The sequence below is a fragment of the Stegodyphus dumicola genome, chromosome 2, assembly GCF_044657685.1.
Source record: "Stegodyphus dumicola isolate Sdum_Otavi_A_Nest chromosome 2, ASM4465768v1".
NCBI classification, from domain to species: domain Eukaryota; kingdom Metazoa; phylum Arthropoda; class Arachnida; order Araneae; family Eresidae; genus Stegodyphus; species Stegodyphus dumicola.
The window spans coordinates 279,586,896-279,609,195 of NC_140769.1; the positions used below are offsets into that span (position 1 = coordinate 279,586,896).

The 22,300-nt window shown below is 33.9% G+C and overlaps 1 protein-coding gene across 1 annotated transcript in view; it reads left to right on the forward strand.

Moving 5' to 3' along the window:
* The window catches only part of LOC118183700 (acid-sensing ion channel 2-like), a 33,124-nt gene extending 21,206 nt beyond the window's left edge, over positions 1-11,918 (forward strand). The window contains exon 8 of the mRNA XM_085810367.1: positions 11,502-11,918. Within this exon, the coding sequence (XP_085666493.1) occupies positions 11,502-11,729 (228 nt within the window). The 3' untranslated portion in view covers positions 11,730-11,918. The remainder of the gene's footprint in view (positions 1-11,501) is intronic.
* The last annotated feature ends 10,382 nt before the right edge of the window (positions 11,919-22,300 follow it).

A 22,300-nucleotide genomic window follows, 5' to 3' on the forward strand; every position in this document is an offset into this window, starting at 1 on the left:
TATAGAAGAAATAAATGCAGAAACTTATGAGGCATACATTATTCTACAGTATAATTTGGAAGCGAACAGTCTTTCAGTCAGTGTGTAGAGACATTAGGTTATTTCGAAAGTAGGAGCAATGAAAAAGCAATGCTCTCACCGGGACTCGAACAACGGACCTCTCGAATACGCGCCGAGCGTGCTGACCACTACACTACGAAGGCATGCTAAGAAGGCGGAAGAAATACCTTATATACTCCCCCTTTTAAAGGGCGACTGGGGTTTTAGGGAACCCAGTCGGCAAATCCTGGTCGTGAAGAATCATCATTCACCACCTTTTTAGTTCGGGCGCCACTGTAGAGACATTAGGCTATTTCGAAAGTAGGAGAGATGAAAAATGAGCGATGCCCTCGCCGGGACTCGAACCACGGACCTCTCGAATACGAGCCGAGCGTGCTAACTACTACACTACGAAGGCATGCTAAGAAGGGAGAAGTACACTGCTCAAACAAAAAAAAAAAAAAAAAAAAAAAAAAAGAAAGGGGGGGGGGCAGTCTTATATCTCCTGATCTACTGGGCCGATTGACAAAATTCAAATTGCGTTCTTCATGTCTCGAAAGCGCGACTTAGGATATATATTAGATTTATATATAGCACTATTCTAACATAGGTATTTTGACACAAAATTGGACTTTTTCTGAAATAACATACCAATTTTTTTACATATTTCGATTCTACGACTCAAATTACGCCTAAATATGAAATTTTGTAAAATTTGGAGCGAAATTTACGGAGAAATTGACATATTTATGTTGGCACTTTTTTGTCAGTTTGCGCCAAGAATACTTTACTTGGCGAACTTCTTAATATATGGCAACCTAGTTTCCTTTCCCGTGAGAGGAAAAAAAGTCACCATCGTTCCTTTTTTCCAAATAATATTCTTTATATTATATTTTTAATTATAACTTATTATTTTAAGTAATTTTTTCTTTTTCAAATTTCATTTTAATTGTTTAAGTTGCACTTTTTTTTTTTTTTTTTTTTCAAATAACTGTTTTAAAAATTTCTATTTACCTATTCGAACTGCGTAAATAAAGGTGCAGTGTTTATTTTTTTTTCATATAGTTTTCTTTATATATATATTTCGTCATAGTTATTATTTTAGGTAATTTTTAAATTTTTATACTTTTATTTTAATTGTTTGCGTCAGGTACTCTGTAAAAGAGAAAATACAGTAAAGCACAGTTTTACACGCCTTTCAATGTTCCGTTCAGAAAAGATATATATAAATAAGAGAGATGTATAACCGACATTTTAACTAATTAAATTTTTAGACTATTATTTTAATTGTTAGTGTTACATTGTCTCTTCAGGTGATTATTTAAAAATTTTCTATTTATTCCTTCGAACTGAGCATTTTAAATATATTTATTAATATAAATTTTCCAGAATTTGAATTTATTTCTTTGAATTGCGTTTCTTTCGGAAGAATACTTTGTAACCCAGACTACGATGCGTTTGAAAACTGCATATATTAAAGGTGTTGGTGTATTTAATTATGGCAAAGCACACGAGGGCTATCTGCCTAAAGGGAGGGGTGCCTTTCGTGGAGGACTTTCTAAGGGAAACTGGCTCGTATACACGTTACACATGGGGAAAACCACGAAAACGCCCATGCAGCCAGCCCGTTCGCAGGATTCGAACCTCAGACCGAACTACCAGTGTTCAGCGTCTTTACCGCTCGGCCGCTGGTGGGCGCATATATTAAAGGAGAAAATACAGTAAAGCACAGTTAACACGCCTTTCAATGTTCCATTCAGAAAAGATATATATAAATAAGAGAGATGTATAACCGACATTTTAACTTAGGATGACTTGCATACAGTTTTATCATTGTGCCCATTGCTTTACACAATTTTATCCTACATTTGGTTTCTTAAAATGTTATTCATATTTTAGTCAAATATTTTATTTTTGAAATCGCAAGAATCAAATATCATAACATTGAAAAGTTTTAAATTAAAAAAATACAAATACTAAATTTTATGAAAAAATTTATTTTTCTTCTCTTTTTCTTTAAGCATTCTGAAAGTATATTAAAAAGTATCTAACTTTTCGAAACATTTTGGTATTTCTGACAATCATTTTAAATAAAGTTATCGCCTTCCATTTCATAAAGGCCCACAAACGGCCGAGCGGTAAAGACGCTGATCACTGGTAGTTCGGTCCGAGGTTCGAATCCCGCGAACAGGCTGGTTGCATGGGTGTTTTCGTGGTTTTCCCGATGTGTGTAACGTGTATACGAGCCAGTTTCCATTAGAAAGTCCTCCAGGAAGGCATCCCTCCCTTTAGCCAGATAGCCCTCGTGTGCTTTACCATAATTAAATAATCCAATTCAATCCAATCCAATCCTTAATTAAATATAATTGATTTGTAACTTCTACTAGAACTGACGTTAAGAATTGAAGTGCAAATAAATAATATCGTGTGCAATCTTGATTAATATAAAATTAAAAATATTTGCACAGAAAAATATTTGCATTCAGACAGAAAGTTTTTTGAAATATTTGCAATTACTTTATAAGAAGGATTTATTAATAACCGTAATAATAACTTATTATATTACTGATGATTAGGAATCAGTTCTTGACAATTACATTCTAAATTAGAATTTTAAGAATTATTAGAATTTTAAATTAGAATAATGAAAATACGCTACGCACAAAAATACATTTTAGGATAAAAAATGAGTTGATTTTTTATGTTTTAAAACTTCTTCATTTAATAAACATCGTATCCTCGTTGTTAATTGAATTCAGAATGTTGGGCGTCGTTTATATAATTATTCTTACTTGTCCACGGAATCTGCTGACTTATCCAGCGATTAAGTAGCTGCAGATCATTTCTACATAACCATTGAACTTCCATTAATTCAGTCTCTAGAGGGTTGTATATTTATATCATTATTTGATTTTATAAAAATGAATATTCTAAATCTTATGTTTCTATAAAAATATACTGTGCTTTAAAAATATGGATGATAGTACCAGCCGCTCTTTCAGCCACTTCAAAAGCATCAGTTTATTTAGAAATAAATTGTGCAGTTAATGTCATAAAATTCAAATAAACATCAAACGAAAATTCTCAGTTTTAGACAATTCGATTTAAACGAAGTAAAGTAGCAGACGATAAAACGCCGAAGGTAAAAATTTACTCTTATTATTAAAAAAAAAAAAAAAAAAAAAAAAAAAAAAAAAAAAAAAGATAGAGAGAAATTAAAAAATTATTAAAAAATTTATTTATAAAAATAGCTTTTCATATAGTATTACTTAATATTTATTACGCATCATTGAGGGGAAAAAATGTCATATAATTTATTCTCCGTAAAATTTTACTTGAAATTTAAGGTTAAAAATAGCTGTGGCAATACAGTGTAACAAAAATCCATAGACCACATTTGGCGTTATTATCGCTCAAAAATAAGATGCCAAATTTCAAAACGCGAAAATATGTAAATGTGTGTATATCTTAGAAAATTTTGAATAAAAAAGTCTAATTTTTTGCAGATATGCTTAAAATATACCTACTTTAAGATGATGGTAAAAATTTTATAGGTTATAATTCAAAATTTTTTTCGAAAAATTTATAAAAATTATTTAAAAATAGAAATTTAAAAAATAAAACACAAAAAATGGGTAAATTTTATTTGGAATGAACCTAAATTTCGAAATGTGAGAGAAAAAATCAAAAAGTTTAATAAAAAAAGAGATATAAATAAACATTTGCCAAATTCAATTAACATTGAGGAGCTAAAATTTTGAGAGCTAATATTTCAAAAACTACTCGTACGATTTTTATAAAACTTGGTATTCTGGCATAATTTGAGTCGTAGAATCGAAATATGTAAAAAAATTGGTATGTTATTTCAGAAAAAGTCCGATTTTGTGTCAAAATACCTATGTTAGAATAGTGCTATATATAAATCTAATATATATCCTAAGTCGCGCTTTCGAGACATGAAGAACGCAATTTGAATTTCGTGAATCGCCCCAGTAGAACGGGAGATATAGCACTGTCCCTTTTTTTTTTTTTTTTTTTTTTTTTTTTTTTTTTTTGAGCAGTGTACCTTATAAGTGTACTTGTCTATATGCTTCCGCGTGTTCCTGGGAACTTTACAAAACTTTTCTTTATTTGCAACCTAGATGGCAGCAGCGATGTTTATTCTCAACTCTTCCAACGAGTGAATTGTTGTACACGTTGGTTTAAATGCTCCCGAAAGTGTCGTCTGCAGTAACAAGATCTAGATATCTTAATGGTTATAATCCATTATCCCTTTCCGGCACGCTACCTCTTAAAGTTTACAATTTCGACAAATAAAATGGTAGGCAGTTCAATCAGGCCTAGAGGAGTACACAAGTAAAATTTTGTGAAGATTGCACTTATCGTTTTAATTCTGTGGGTGTGCCCAAAGTGGCCCGCGGATTGAATAGAGCTTCGAAAAGAGTGCTGAAACGAGCATTGTTGTCAATAAACTGACTGGTGAGATGCGGAGAAACAAAGAATATAGACTCTCAGTTGTCCTAGATTATCGGTGAGCCCGGTCTGGGCACACCTAGGGTTCGCCGTTTGATTTGAGGCAAGATTTCAAGGTAAAAATTTAAACTTATATAGAATAAGGAGATTAGCATACAGCCAAAAAAATAACATAGAAATTTAGGCAAGATTTTAACTCTCTGCAGCTAAGTCTATTAACTTAGCTGCAGAGAGTTGTTACCGCGTAGTTGGCTCTCATATAAAAATCACCTGTGTATACTAACAAGCACGTAATAAACACGGCAGTAAACTAGCAAGCTTAAAACGTACAACAACGGGGCCAAAAAGTAGTACACGCTCTCTCTCTCTCTAGCTCTCAAATACACCTTGAAGGGAAAAAAAAAAAAAAAAAAAAAAAAAAAAAAAAAAAAAAATCTCTGAAGGGTTTCAGATTTTAAATTACATTCAAAGGAGCCCTGTATTTAACATTTTGTGCGTTACATTTATTTATTAAATATCACGTTCTTCGAACTTAAACTATATCGAAAAATAGTTTTAAAATGAGCATATCTTCAGAATTTCCGATACAGAGACTCGCGCGCTGGAGATGTAAATGTTTTTTCTGCACAACGTTACCCTGGCTCGCTTTGAAATCCTTGAGTTTCTTGATCAAAAATTCGTTAATTTTTTGCAAAATATGAAATCGATAATTAAACATGTTCCAAATATCAATTTTGGTCCTTCACATGCCCATATTCGTAGGAGGATTACACCATTCAAAATTCGATGGCCTTTATGTACCGTTGTTTTATCGCAATTCGAGAAATATAAATTATTTATCGCAACGCGAGAAATTATTTAATTTATCGTATCATTATTTAATTTCTTCAACTATAATGCAGAACTCTAACATTTGGTGGCAACAATTTGAAAAGTGATTCGCCGTTTATAGTGATTCAACTCAAAATCGTAAAACGAAAACAATACTCCTTCAAGGTAAAGCCCCTTTGACTTTAAAATAATAATAATAATAATAATAATCTGAAAGCTTTCAGATTTTACATTACGCCAAAAGAGGCGTTTTTTAACGTTTTGTGTGTTATCTTTATTTATTAAATATCATGTTCTTCGCACTTAAACCATAAAATTTAATTCAGCAGCAGTATAGCAAAAAATTTTAAAAATAACATATCTTTAGAATTTCCAATACGCAGTCTTGCACGCTGGAGATAAAAAATGTTTTTTTTTTTTCTTGCAGTGTTGCCATTGTTTGCCTTGAAATCGTCGAGTTTGTTTGTTGCCTTGAAATCGTAGATTTATAATCAAAAGTTCATAGTAGTGTTACAAAATATGAAATCGATAATAAAACAAATTCTAAATTAGGTCTAAATTGCTTTATCCCAATGGGAGATACATACATACATTTATGCAGATTCTCCATTATTTAATTTCTTTAAATATAACACAGGGCGATGATATTTAGTGGCAACAATTTGAAAAGTGGAACAAACATCTAAAGTTTTTAACGCAAAATGCCAAAACGAAATTAATAGTCTTTCTGGGCCCTTTGAGCTAAGGAAAAAAAAAAAATATCTGAAATGTTTTAGATTTTAAATTACGTCCAAAGGGGCGTTTTTTTAACGCTTTGTGTGTTACCTTTATTCATTGAATATCATGTTCTTTGCACTTAAACCATAAAACTTAGTTCAATAGCAATGTCGCAAAATAATTTTAAGATGAGTATATCTTTAGAATTTCCCATACACAGTTCGACGCGCTAGAGATAAAAAGGTCCCCCCCCCCGTAGAGTGTTGCCATAGCTTGCTTTTAAATCGTTGAGTTTGTTACTCAATAATTTGTTAAAGTTTTACAAAATATGAAATCGAAATTAAAACAAATTCCAAATTTCAAATTGGGTCTTCCACATGCTCATATTCGTTGGAGGATTACGTTATTCAAAATTCGATGACTCTATGTACCGTTGTTTTATCACAATACGAGAAATATACATACATTTATGCAGATTTTTCATTATTTAATTTCTTCAAATATAATGCAGGACTCTAACATTTTGTGGCAACAGTTTGAAAAGTGAACCGACATTTATAGGAGTCCGACGCAAAATGCCAAAACGAAAGTAATAGTCCTTCGGGACTCAAATCCCTTTGGACTAAAAAAAAAAAAGTCGGTTCTATATCTTCCGTTCTACTGGACGGATTGTCTAAATTTAACTTGCGTTTTCCATGTCTCAAAAGCAAGACTTGTGATGTATATTAGATTTATATATAGCATTGTTCTAACATAGTTATTTTGACACAAAATTCGGGCTTTTATGAAATAAAATACCAATTTTGTCCCAGTTTGATTCTACAACTCAAATTATGCAAAGTGGCAAGTTTTGTGAAAATCGCAGGAGTAGTTTTTTTTTTTAAAAACTAGGTTTCGAAATTTTAGCTCCTCCATGTTTATTGGATTTGGTGTATATTCATTAGCATGTCTTTTTTATTAAAATTACTTGATTCCTTCTTCCAGAATTCGAAATTTAGATTCACTCCAAATAGAATTCGCCCATTTTTGTGATTTATTTAAAAAATTTGTATTTTAAAATAATTTTTATAAATTTTCCTAAAAAGAGTTTGAATTATAATAATAAAACGTTTACCATCATCTTAAAGTAGATGGATTAGTAAGCATACTAGCAAAAAATTAGAGATTTTTTTTTCTAAATTTATATATTAAGATATACAGGGGTTGGACAAAATATGGAAACACCTTTAAAAAAACATGTTTCTTTGCTTAATATGGTGTAGGAAACCCGTTGGCATCCAAAACAGCTTGCAGTCTTCTCGGAATGGATAAATACAGTTCCTGTATGTTTGCCAAGGGAATATTATACCATTCTTCCTGCAAAACGGTGGCAAGTTCAGATAACGATGTTGGCGGTGGATAACGAAAACGCACTTTCCGTTCCAATGTAGACCACAAAGGTTCGATAATATTCAGGTCTGGTGACTGTGGTGGCCAGGGGAGATGGGACAACTTATCTTCGTGCTCAGAAAACCAGTCCTGGACAATGTGAGCTGTGTGAACAGGAGCTTTGTCGTCTTGGAAGACACCATCACCATCGGGGAACAAAGTTTGTACCATGGGATGAACTTGATCGGCCAAAATGTTCACATAAGTCTTGGCAGTCATGTGCCCTGACACAGTTATCATGGGGCTAGCAGAGAACCACGATATGGCTGCCCAAACCATAACAGAACCCCCCCCCCCCATATTTCATTCTTGGCAACAAGCAGTCTGTATTATAGGCTGGAGATGGCGTTCTCCAGACGTAAACTCGGCCAGAAGTGGGAAACAATGTGAAAGAAGACTCGTCAGACCATATTACTCGCTTCCACTGCTCTATAGTCCAGGCTTTATGACTTAAACACCACCTTTTCCTGTTACGGGCATTAGCATCACTGATGAGTGGCTTCTCAATTGCAGCACGGCCAGCAATTCCCTGTTTATGAAGCTCCCTTCTAATTGTTTTGGTACTCACAGGGTTCGGTAACACAACATTCATTTCAGCAGTAACTTTTGCAGCTGTGGTCTTCTTATTTTTCGTCACAATTACCCTTAATGATCGTCTGTCATGATCACTCAGGACACACTTTCGTCCGCGCTGTGATTTAGCAGATGATGTTTTTCCGCTTTTCAAATATGCGGAATAAATCTTCGATACAGTACCTCTTGAAACACTAAAGACCTCGGCTACCTTGCTTACAGAAGCACCTACCATACGTGCTCCAACAATTTGCCCACGTTCGAAGTCTGTTAACTCTGACATAATGCAATGACAACCTCACATAACAGTACTCCGACAAACAACTGAACTGTTTAGCACATTTACGAAGTTGTATAGTTGGCGTCAGTAGTCAAAAACGCCAGCGCCACCTACATATTTCATTAAAATCAATCTTTCTTTTCAAACATGCATTTCACAAGGTGTTTCCATATTTTTGTCCATCCACTGTATGTCAATTTCGTCATATTATATATACTAAGATATACGTTAATTTACATATTGGCGCATTTTGAAGTTTGGCATATTCTTCATGAGCTATAATAACGCCAAATGTGTTTTATGCGGTGTCCGCCGATAACTTCACGGCAAAAACATCGCGGATGAAAACGTCGCGGAGAAAACAACGCAAGGCGAAAACGTCGTGCTACAAAACATCGTGGGAGAAAACATCGCAAAGAGAAAACATCGCAGTCCTAAAACATCCTGGTACAAAACATCGCCGTCGAAAATAAAGCAGTTCAAAAACTTCGCAGTTTAAAAACATCGTCGTCGAAAACATCGTGTTAAAAAATAAAGTATCTACAAATCATAGCATGACGATAACATCACAGATATGCTTTTTTTCAGGCTTTAATAACTGTAAATGGAAATATGGTTCCCATAAAGATTTGTGAGCGCAAGATGTAAAGAAGAATAATTTTTATTTTCACAGTTTTTTATTGACTAGTAAATTTTTGTTGAAAAAGTAAGAAGGAAACTTAAGCATAGAAAATTAAATGCAACTTATAGATTATACTTTTCATGAAAAATTACCAGTAAAAACTTTATAAAAAATGATTTATTTATGGCCTTTGTTAGTTAACTATGTCGGTTTAAAATTCTATTGAGTACTATAAGTTGCATTAATTTTCTATGTTCAAGTTTCCTTCTTATTTTCTCAGCAAAAATTTATTAGTGAATAAAAAATATAAAAGCAAAAATTATCCTTCTTTCCATCTTGCGCTCACAAATTATTATGGGAATATCCATTTACAGTTATTAAAGCCTGAAAAAAAGCATGTCGTCGATGATATCGCCATGCGATGATTTGTAGACACTTTTTTTTTTACCGCGATATTTTCGACGACGATATTTTTAAACTGTTTTGAACTGATTTATTTTCGACGACGATGTTTTGTACCACGATGTTTTAGGACTGCGATGTTTTCTCTTTGCGATGTTTTCTCCCACGATGTTTTGTAGCACGACGTTTTCGCCTTGCGTTGTTTTCTCCGCGACGTTTTCATCCGCGATGTTCTTGCCGCGATGTTTTCGGCTGTAACCGTTTTACGCACTTCGTGAAAATTATTTGAAAGTATGAACGTGCGCCTTTCTTTCCCGCTGATGCACAAAGAAAATAAGTAAAGGAAAATAGGTTGCTATAAATTAAGATGGTCGCCAAGTGAATTATTCTTGGCCGAAACTGAAAAAAGTGCACGAAGATAAAATTTTTAAATTTCCCGGCAAGTTTCTCACGAAAGTACAAAATTTTTTAATTCTTTTGCGATATTGCTGTTGAATGGAATTTTATGGTTTAAGTGCGAAGAACACTATTTCTATCTCTACATATAATAAAAGAAAGAGTCTGTCTCTCTCTCTCTCTGTGTCTTTCGTTCGTACTGAGCGTAAGCTAATAGACTCGGGGCTACGAAATTTGATACGTAGGTCCATCTAGATAAGAGCTAGTGCACCTCGAAGTGATTTTCTTCAAAATTAGAATCAGATTTTTTAAAAATTAAATTGCATCATTTTGAATAGTTTCATTCTTTTACAAATGTGATTTGGGCAACAGTTTTTCATTCAATGCTTTGTATACTGGACTGCGGGCTGTTGAAAATACGAGATAAAATATTATTAATTATACACGCACATCACAATTTTCTTATTCTGACACGCATGTGTCTCGCGAGGCACAACAGAAAGAATTTTCTGGTTCCCCCCCTCTCTGGCTTATTTCATTGTAATTTTTTATATTATGTTTTAATTACATATAATTTTAATTATATAAAAAGTTTTGTATGTTTTTTTAGGAAACAAAGTTCTTAACTTCCTTTATACCCTTCGAATTCTTAAGATTTTGCAACGGGAAGTTGGTTAATTTATTGATTAGGATAATTAACATTTATATCAAGGGATATTGCTTATTTCATTGTAGTTTTTTTGGTACTTTTCTGTTTTGCCGGCGCAAACGATAAAGTCGCCAATAATGGTACAACGGATGCCAAACGAAATATCTTCGCTGGTAACCTTTTACGCCTCATTTTCAAAACAAGTCGCAGCCATTTCTTAACAGATTGATTGTTTCTTTCAATACTGGCATAAAATTACATAGAATATTTACAAAGCTAATAAAATTTTATGCCCTAAGACCATTCGCGGTAATTAAGTCAATTAGGATGCAATCACACCGCCACCCGAAAGCAAAAATGTAGAAAAGTCAAAAATCAAGGGTTAAATTCATAAATTCTAATGAGAATGCACTAGCGAAGTAAGGCACTGTAATTTTACATAATTTCTGAGTAAGCTATTCGTACGAATTGAAATAATTCTTGCATTTAAACTTGTATTCCAAATTAAGATTTAACTTGAATTAATGTAGATAATTACTGAGAGAATTATATTTTTGTAGCGTAGTTTATGTGAGATGAGATCACATGGGTCATGTGATACGAACCGTCGAATCAGGATGTTGAACCATGATAGCATAGTAAATTCTTAAATTAATGTCTTTTTACAAATTTATTGTCTTTATTTATTGCCTTTTTACGAAATTTTAAACCACATTAAAATGTTTATGCCTTCAAAATAAAAAATTCTTAGAACTAACATTTGTTAACAATTTTATGTGTACACTGTATGTTGTCGCCAATGAAGTCTGCTTGGCGAGATTTGCGCCGGCGAAACGGAAAAGTACCGTTTTTTTATATATAATACATTTTTTTGATAAAGTTGTCCTGCAGAGTAAAACTGCAGATTTTAAATTTAATTTTTGGTGTTCCTTAGTATTTAATAAATAAAGGTAACCTAAAAACGTTGAAAGGAAAGTCCCTTTGCGCGTAATATAAAATCTGAAAACATTCAGATTTTTTTAAAACAAAATTTTAATATAACGTAATTTCACTTTTTTTAACATTTTACTTATGATTATTTTCTTTTCTAGACCATGGAACTATTCAGTTACCTTGGCGGTTACAGCGGTGTGTGGTTGGGATTCTCTTTGTTAACAGTTTATGAACTCATTGACATTTTCGTCTCCACCATAATATTTGGTTTTAAAAAGTACAAGAGACTTCAACAGCAGAAAAAAGTCATAATATCTATGATGAACTCCAGACTCAACAAAAAGTCAACAGTGAAGACTTACAGGAAGAAAAGATTTTACAGATGACTTACGGATCATCATAGAATTCAGTGAAAATGCTTCGAATATAGTTACACAAATGTTAGTCAAAAATTCGAAATAAATTTTAACCTTTCTCATTTTCAATTATTTTATTTGAAGATATTCCTTTAAATGTTGCATTATAAAACTTACTCAGCATGTATATAAATTACAATCAAAGAAATTTAATTCAAATGATGTTTCTGGTTTCATTTTTAAAATTAGAAACTTTCTTTGTAGAGACATTACGTTGTTTCGAAGCAGAAGAGATGAAAAATGAGCAATGTCCTCGCCGGGACTCGAACCTCTGATTACGAGCTGAGTTTGCTAACGATTACACCCCGAAAGCACGCTAAGAAGGAGGGAAAAATACCTTATATGTTGAGGTACTAACGTTTCTTCCATTATGTTATTCATTTCTTACTCATTTAGCTTTTTGTTCCGATTGTTATGTAAAATTTCTCGGTTCTGAAGCGAATTTTTATGATAAAATTAATTGGCCTTAATTTCAATATAAAATAAATCTAAATTACCACTACACCAAGTATACATGCATATCCTAGCATGAAAATTATGATGATGAGAACTTAATACTGTTTCCAGATATTTAGCTGCTTTCAAATTAAAATTAATCGTAATTAAATGCATTTATACAAAATATGACAGAGAAATTGGTTGTCTGCGTGAATACTTTTAGCCCGGAAGAGCTATTAATTTCGTTTTGGCATTTTGCTTTGAAAAATTTAAATGGTCATTCACTTTTCCAACTGTAGCCACCGAATATTGCAACCCTGTATTATATTTAAAGAAATTAAATAATGGAGAATCAGCATAAATGTATGTATGTATCTCGCATTGTGATAAAACAACGGTACATAGAGCCGTCGAAATTTTTAATGACGTAATCCTACTGCGAATATGGGCATGTGGAAGCCCAAATTTGAAATTTGAAATTTGTTTTATGATCGATTTCGTATTTTGTAAAACATTAACGAATTTTTAACTAAAAACTCAACGACTTCAAAGGGACTGAAAAAAAAAAAAAAAAACTTTTTATGCCCAGCGCGCCAGATTGTGTATCGGAAATGCTGGAGCTGTGCTCATTTTAAAATTATTTTGTGATATTGCCGTTGAACTGAATTTTATGGTTTAAGGGCGAAGAACATGATATTTAATAAATAAAGGTAACACATGAAAAGTTAAAAAAATGCCCCTATGGACGTTATTGTTATTATTAACTTTTTTCATGCGCGCTTAAGTACTAATGCAAGTACTCTAAAAAATGTCAGGAAACCAAATAAGGCTCTTGAATAGTAATAATAATTCTCAAACAAGCAGCCTCTTTACAATAGTTGTTCCACTTTACCATGTTGGCTTTTAAAATAAATTGTACCGAAAGCCTAGTCGAAGAGAATTTGAATCCCAGTCGGTTCGTTTCTTTTCTTTGTATGTAAAATACGCTATCTATGAAGGTGAAACGAAATAAAATACAGTATTTATGTACGATTCATGTATTAATAATTAATGTTTTAAAAGTTAGTTCTCTATATTATGAATTAACAACTATTCAACATTCATTAGGATTATGGCCCACCAACGGCCGAGCGGTAAAGTCGCTGAACACTGGTAGTTCGGTCCGAGGTTCGAATCCCGCGAACGGGCTCGCTGCATGGGTGTTTTCGTGGTTTTCCCCATGTGTAACGTGTATATGAACCAGTTTCCCTTAGAAAATCTTCCACGAAGGCATCCCTCCCTTTAGGCAGATAGCCTTAGTGTGCTTTGCCATAATTAAATACACCAACACACCAACACCATTAGGATTATGTAACCATAAATCTTATGATTATAACTTAACATGACCGAGCAACTAAAGGAAAAACTGCGACCATTACAATGACTGAAATATAACACCCCAAACATATAGATATGATTTTTATCATTTTATTTTTGAACATTTGGAAATCATGTACGAGAGTCTCTCTCTGTTCTTTGTGTTGTTGCTAATGCTCACTTGTCTGACCTATAGTCGGCCCGAGACCACGGAATTTCTTGTGGCAAGGAGCGTAAATTTACTCCTGTCCTTGGTAACTTGAGATCCGGTCCTTGAGCACCTTACAGGTGACACTGCGATTTAACTCAGTTCTGCTCCTAATTTTGATGGTGAGCACATCAGCGGGACAGGTCCTAGGGTTTCTTACCCCTACCTCTTCCCCTACCACCAGCCTCTCGAGAGGACCATGGGCTGCATGCTTATTTAGAGTGCCCCCATGTCGCACGGACATTATACATTTACAAACATCCGTGCCTTCTCTCGGATTCAAACCCGATCCCTTCGGCACGGCAATCAGCGACGCTTGCCACTATACCGGTTGGGCGGCATTCTTTGTTTTTGTGTTCGAATCCGAGAGAAGGCACGGATGTTTGTAATTGTATAATGTCTGTGCGGCATGGGAGCACTCTAAATAGGCAGCGAGCCCATAGTCCTCTCAAGAGGCTGTTGGTAGGGGAAGAGATAGGGGTAAGGTGTGGTGTGGTGTATTTATCTATGGCAAATCACACGAGGGCTATCTGCCTAAAGGGACGGATGCCTTCGTGGAGGACTTTCTAAGGGAAACTGGCTCGTATACACGTTACACATGGGGAAAACCACGAAAACGCCCATGCAGCCAGCCCGTTCGCGGGATTCGAACCTCGGACCGAACTACCATTGTTCAGCGACTTTACCGCTCGGCCGCTGGTGGGCAGGTAGGGGTAAGACACCCTTCTGAAAAGAACCTGTTTCTACCTCCTTGCTTAAGGTGAATTTTCTCCTAGCGCTATTGTAAACTACACTGTGCTTGCGTGCACGTGATATCTCGGATATCGTTGGAATTTCGACTGTATACTTGATAGTAAAACCTAGCATATAGTACGGCCTTGGCGGGATTTTGAAAACTGTCTCCAACATCAAACTTGCTGGTTTACGTTTGTCGCCAAATTTTTGCCAACATCAGAATTAAGCATCGTCGTAAGTTTGCGTAGACCGAAAAAGTAAACAAAATAATATAAATCTATAAAAAGAATAATCCGAATGATAACCGATAAGGATAATCGGAATTGGGATTCATCAATTTCAACAACGATCTGTTCGCTGCCGATGGGTGAAGACTTTTTAATCAACCACTGAGCAAACATCTCCCGGCGAAACATCGTCCAGTCATCGTCTGCGTAACAAGACGCAAATCGTCCATAAATGAACGAGTTCCCAGCTCTATACCCCTCCCCCAACAACAAAAACAAACACACACAACAACACAAAACACAAACAACACCAAAAAAAAAAAAAACACAAAAACACACAACACAAAAACCCACTGAACGGCCAGTTGCATTATTGGTGAAATATCTAATTTTAACCCGTTTAACCACGTGCCTTTTCACAGAGTTCGCTTGGTGTAGTGGGAACGTTCTCCAGTTTCCCGGCAAATCCACTTTAAACCCGTTCAATATATCAGCACGAGGTGCAACCTCCATATCCTTCCTGCATTGGGGACAGCAGAAAAACCTTCTGTAGTAAGTGGGCCTTTTCGTGGTTTTCCCATGTTAACATATATACGAGCCAGTTTCCCTTAGAAAATCCTTCACGAAGGCATCCCCCTTGTTAGCAAATAACCTGGAGCGCTTTGTCATCTATACATATAAAGAAGAAAGTATGTTTGTTTGTCCTCTAGTAACTCAGTCACTACTATAGCTATCGTCAAACTTTGTACGATTCTTTTCTGGGTCCTGGAAAAGATCGATGTCCGCTTTAAAAATAAAAAATAAAATAAAATAAAAAATAAATTAAAAAAAAATATAAATAAAAATAAAAATAAATAAATAAATAAAAACTAAAATAAGAGATATTAATTAAAAACTCGGAAAAAACGATAATTTTCGCCCTCATTTTTTCGAGTGGCAACAATCTCGCATCGCTTTCAAATCCTAGAGTTTGTAAACTAGAAAAAAAATTCTAAGCTTTAATAAAAATATCATTGCCAAACATTACATACATTATTCCCGATTACAAAAATTCGTGCGAAGCCATTTCGAATATTCCCGTCTTCGTAAGAATTTAATCAACCGAAATATTAATTAAAAACCCTGAAAACACTCATTTTCGCACTCATTTTTCCGAGTGGCAACAGTGTTGTGCGTTGGCGATAAAAATCCTTTATTTTGAAAAGTGTTGCTACTGCTTGCTTTTAAATGGTAGACTTTGTTAATCAAAAATTGGTAAGCTTTACAAAATATGTACAGTAAGACCCCGCTTAACGCGGGGGATACGTTCCATCAAAGTAGAGCGTAATGCGAAACAGCGCTAAACGAGGCTATCTTTACATGTAAATATTGGGGTTAGGGGAAGATGGCTAGGAAATTGGTTAGGTATTAAATTTAAAAAGTATGTTTTTTTAATAAAAATAAAACCAAATATTTATTTCTTAAAGCCCAAATTAATACCACATTATTACTAATAATGTGGTAATTAAATAACAAAACGAATATTCTTAAAAAAAAAAAAAAAAAAAAAAAAAAAAATTCTCAGTCAGTCATATTAGTTAGCCTTCCGCGTTTTCAGTGTCCTACCTTTTTGTGACAAAAGCATCTAATGTTGTTTGCCTTTTTCTTTTGCGTTGTTCTCTTAAAAGTTCTTCATAAACGGATAGAGCATCTCTAACACCACGCCTTACTTTTGAGCTCCTGTCAAAATTCGGATCATTTTCAATGAATTGATCCATTATTTCAGTTATGGTAGACAAACTCCTTTTTACAAACGCCATCGAAAGTTCTTTTTGCTCTTCTTCTGAATCACTGCTGTCAACATTTTTGTTTTCTTCTTGTTCAGTTAATTCCTTGAGCTCATCATTAGAAAGACTAGCCGCTGCTTCTTGAATTATTTCTTCGACATCTTCCACATTTACCCCTTCAAAATATGTCTGTACAATACCGCAAGAAATACCAAGAAATACAAGTACACTCTTTCGGATATGTATTTGAAACCTATCACTGCATAATATTTCGGTGAATCCCCGTACGCTGCGAGCGATTTCGTGGAATCCCCGGGTTGAAATAAAAGAGCGCTAAACCGAAACAGCGCTAAACGAAACAGCGTTAAGCGGGGTCTTACTGTACATAGAAAGAAGCCTGCCTGTTTGTGTGTTTGTTTGTTTGTTCGGGTTATTGATTTCTGATCAACTATGAAAATATTTTTTGCCGCATTTAATTGACTAAAATTGAATATAGGTGAAATAGTAGATGGAACTTGAGTCTTTACGACCAATTAATTACAAAGACGAATATCAATGAAAACTGCGTGCCATTGTTGCTGATATAGTAAGAGAGAATTGGCTTATTTTTCTATCGAAATTTTTTATGTGGGGTTCCATATCGCATTCGAGTGCAAAATGTATGACCGTATTTTTTGCACCGTTATCAGAGAAGGATTACAGCGGTATCGTTCTCTCTGTTGTTAGATGCATTACTCTCGATTTAACTTAACTGGCATCATGTACTTCCGCTAGTAGTTAAAGAAAATTAAACATTCCCCGTAGTAAGGTGACATCTATTATGTCATCCATTGAAACCCAGTACGTTTTCTTTCAGTTCTAACTTCCAAAAAACGGCTAATCTTTGGAATATGGTAACAGGTAGTTTGGCGACATTTTGGTAAGGCAATAAAGGTTACTAGCTAGGACTTTAGCAGTGTACACGGATATAGTCAAGAGTGTGCGCAATGCCATTTTTGTGCAATTCTGGGATGTTTTTTTTAAGTGAAAATAGGTCGACGTGTACATGGATGATACCGTGTATGTGCAATTCTTAAAAACGCGGCAAGCAGTTTGCGATTCTGCACTTTCTCCCAATTTCGCACTAAACTAAGTCATGATTAAGCACTTTTGTTCCATAAAAGTTCTAGTATAAGCGTAATTCGGCTAGCAGATTGTTGGAAAAAATTTTGAGTAAAAAAAAAAAAAAAAACATGCCTTTACTTTGTGAAAACAAAATGGCGTCCAAAACAAAACTAGCAGGTTGCTGTAGCAGTGTTGGTCGCCAAATTTTCGCCAAAAAATCGCCAAGTTACCATAATTCAAAAATTAACCCAAAAAACTTTACGTATTGCTCATTCATTATGAACAAAATTTACCGCTATCCAGACTGAAAAAGTCGCCAAAATTAAAATCAGTCTCCCTCCAAGAATGCAAGATATCTGTACCAGCGGTTCTCAACCTTTTGACTAACGTGTACCATCTAAACAAAAATTGAAAAACTTTTGTATCACCACTACATTTTTCAATGATTATTTTTAAATTTCTCAATAGAAATATTAAAAAAGAATATATGTATTTTGCCATTTGCACAAGCTATTGGCTATTTGTATTAAATATGCAAGCATAAAGAATATTTAATTAAAAATTGGTTACCATTTTAAATATCAAAATTTAAGTTATATTACTTAAATTATAAATTTTGTGTGGAATTCGGGCCTGTTTAAGAGATATCTGTTTCTTTATGTCTGGTCTTCTTTATGTCTTTCATTTAGTTTTAATCGAAAATTAGGATCCACTTTTAATTTTGTTCTGTATTTATTTTGAAATATAACGTGAAAGAAAATCTTCGTTCACAAAAATAGGTAGTGCAAAAAGGCAATAAAATTTCGGTACTTTTCCGTTTCCAAATCTCGCCAAGCAGACTTTGTTGGCGACAACGTACAGTATACACGTAAAAAAATTTAAGAAACGTTAGTTTTAAGAATTTTTTATTTTGAAGAAATAAACATTTTAATATGGTTTAAAATTTTGTAAAAAGCCAATAAATAAAGACAAAAAATTATAAAAAGACATTAAGAATTTACTTTGCTTTCATGTTCAACATCCTGATTCGTCGGTTCGTATCACGTGACCCCACGTGATCTCATCTCACGTAAACTATGCTACAAAAATCTAATTCTCTCAGCAATTATCTACATTAATTTCAATTAAATCTTAATTTGGAATACAAGTACATTAATTTCAAATAAATCTTAATTTGGAATACAAGTTTAAATGCAAGAATTATTTCAATTCGTACGAATAGCTTACTCAGAAATTATGTAAAACCGCATTGCTTTACTTCGCTAGTGCATTCTCATTAGAATGGATGAATTTAACCCTTGATTTTGCCTTTTCTGTATTTTCATCTTCGGGTGAGCGATGTGATTGCATTCTAATTGAATGAATGGTCTTAGGGCATAAAATTTAACTATCTGATAAAAATTCTATGTAATTTTATGCCAGTATTGAAAGAAACAATCACTCTGATAAGAAATGGTTGTGACGTGTTTAAAAAATGAGGCGTAAAAAGTTACCAGCGAAGATATTCCTTTTGGCATCAGTTGTACCATTGTTGGCGACTTTATCGTTTGCCCCGGCAAAACGGAAAAGTACCAAAATTTCATAGTTTTATTTGAAATGTCTTAATATTCTTTTTTTGGAGGGGTTCAGCCAAAAGTCAACGACTGTGTTATTTTTGAAATCTTCAGTTAGAGTTCAATCATAGGAAGTTTCTACCAATTGTTCTTTTTCGTCACGAGGTTTTTGAATTTAATAGTTAAAAATACTCTTTTCCTTGGTTTCCTTAGATGCCATCTATTTTTCTTTTGCTTACCAGTTGAGAATCGCTGATCTATGCCATCAACAACTAAACAAAGGAAAAAAAAAACCTCAATAAATGTCGCTAGAAGGGTTGACACAGAATGTAAACTTTATCGCCTCCCAAATGTCGCCGAAATTCCGCGTGTACCATATATAGGGTTGAAACATAAGTACTGGCCGACCTCGAAGACGCAGCTCGTTCCGGACGACCAAACGAATTGGATGAAAAGCGTTTGAACCAACTTGTGCACGAACAGGCGCGTCAAACCACTGGAGAATTAGCCAAACGAATGGGTTGTAGCCAAATGACTATAGTTCGACATATGGGTCTATGGGGAAAGCCCAAAAAATCCGGATATTATTGACTAATTTATTGTTTTCTTAAAATAAAAAATTTTAAATTAAAAAAAAACTGCCATTACTTATGTTTCAACCCAATACTTGTGTTAGATATTCTGTGCTAATTTTACAATGGCTTCTAAGCTTGTGTGCCTTTCGGATAGTTAATGTGATTAAAACGATGACTTTGATTTTGAAACAACTGAACTGGATGAGATTATTGATTGCTTACTTCGTAAAGAAAAATTAAATGAGACGGATTTTGTAACAGCCTGAACTTTCTAATCTAAAGGGACGTGACGTAAATCTTCGGGAATTATCTGAAAAATTTCTCGAGCTCAACCTGCACGTGGACCTGAAGACTTACCCCCAAGTTGTGGAAAAACAAATTCATCAATGGAAAATCGTCTCAAGAGTTTAAGAGGTAAGTGCCATGATCTTCAGTTATGTAATGGCTCTTCTATTAATTTTTGTATTACTGCTGGAGCTATTTGGTAATGATTCTGATGATAAAGGTGTCGCCTTATTTTCTGAAATTTTTAGTAATGTTTTAAAATGTTTAGATGAAAACCCCGAAGTCGCTTTTTAAATTGTTAAAATTGGATCTAAAAAGATTTAAAAAAAAACTTATTCAGGAAACAATTTAAAATAACGATGGTTCTGCGTCGTCGAGGAAAGCTGAGCGACCAAATAAGATGCTTTAATGTTGATATTGCGCATGCTAGTAAGTTCGATGTATTATATGTAAATAATGTTCAGGGTGCGGATACAAATAATGTTGAAAATGTGGATAATTTTTACTTCCTTGTACGAAATATTGTAATCACGAAATATTCCGGGTGTCATATTTATACGAAAATACCCATTTTGACCGCTATCGAATGCAATTTAACGATATTTTTGCGTGATGTCTCTACAGAATAAAGGAATCTTTTTCTTCAAACGAATTATAAAATTGATTTAAAATGGATTCAGAAGGGACTTTTTCGTGGCGTGTGTACGTACGTATACGTATGTATGTTTGTATCTCACATAACTCAAAAACGAGTATCCTCAGAAAGTTGAAATTTTGTATAAAGGAGTGCAATAATATATAGTTGTGCAACTCCCTTTTTGGTAGCAATCGCTCGCACCAAAAGTATATATATATATATATATATATGTATTCTTGACTATGGAATTTTATTATTACAAAGTGTATTCTTGACTATGGAATTTTATTATTACATATATATATATATATAACTACTCTGGGCTAATCTTTGGAATATGGTAACAGGTAGTTTGGCGACATTTTGGTAAGGCGATAAAGGTTACTAGCTAGGACTTTAGCAATAATCTGAGAAATGCACAGATTATTTTGTCTCAGAGAAATGAGAGATCATGAGACATGTAATGTAACATTTTCCAGAAAATTCCAATCGTGATTTTAGCTAATAAGCACTTAGAAACAATTTCGCTGCTAAACTGCAGAATCGCCCACTTATTTATTTGGCGCTTTTTACAAGAGAAAGAAGAATTGAATTTTTGTCAATTTTCTTTGACTTTTTAAGTGAAAATTGGTCGATGTGCATATGGATAAAGTCAAGAGTATGCGCAATGCCATTTTTGTGCAACTCTGGGATTTTTTTTTAAGTGAAAATAGGTCGACGTGTACATGGATACCTTGTACGTGCAATTCTTAAAAACGCGGCAAGCAGTTTGCGATTCTGCACTTTCTCCCAATTTCGCACCTACTCTTCGTCATGAGTAAGCATTTTTGTTCCATAAAAGTTCTAGGATAAGCGTAATTCGGCTAGCAGATTGTTGGAAAAAAAATGTTGAGTAAAAAAAAAAAAAAAAAAAGATATGCCTTTACTTCGTGAAAACAAAATGGCGTCCAAAACAAAACTAGCAGGTTGCTGTAGCAGGGTTGGTCGCCAAAAAATCGCGAAGTTACCAATCTGAAGATTCACCCTACTCGGTTACTCGGCTGGGTGATCTCAGTTTTTTTTTTATTATTATATGTTGATTAATTGCGCATTTTTTGCTTTAAAATGATTATGTTGTTCTTATCTTCCGGTTAAGGTTTTTATGCCTTTAGTTAATCTGCATGCAATAGTTGTAGAATTATCAACAATTTAAAAGTTGTTTAAGTCAGGCTAAGCCTAATTTTTTACCATAGCAGCCACATTTGTTAACATTTGAAACTTAGCAAAATAGGGAACAAAGTCAGTTTCTGAACCTTCAGTGTCTTTTTGCCGAGTGGGAGCAAAAGTAAACCTTCAGTTATGTGAACAAAAAACTCACCTTCTTGCCCGTTGGTCAAATTGCTTGTTTTTGCTTAGAAACTCTAACTTTAATTGTAAAAAAAATTATTATTATTTTCGCTGCATTTGGCGTTTAATATTTTTCAATTTTTAATAAGGATATTTTGATGTTTTATGTATTTTTTCCTTGTCGCGAAGTGAGAAGTGAATCAATTGAATGATTTATATAATATGTTATAGTTGTAGAATTATCAACATTTTAATAATTGTTTAAGTGCGGATAATACTATTTTGTTTTTAGCATAGCAGCCATACTTGTTTACATTTCAAACTTAGCAGA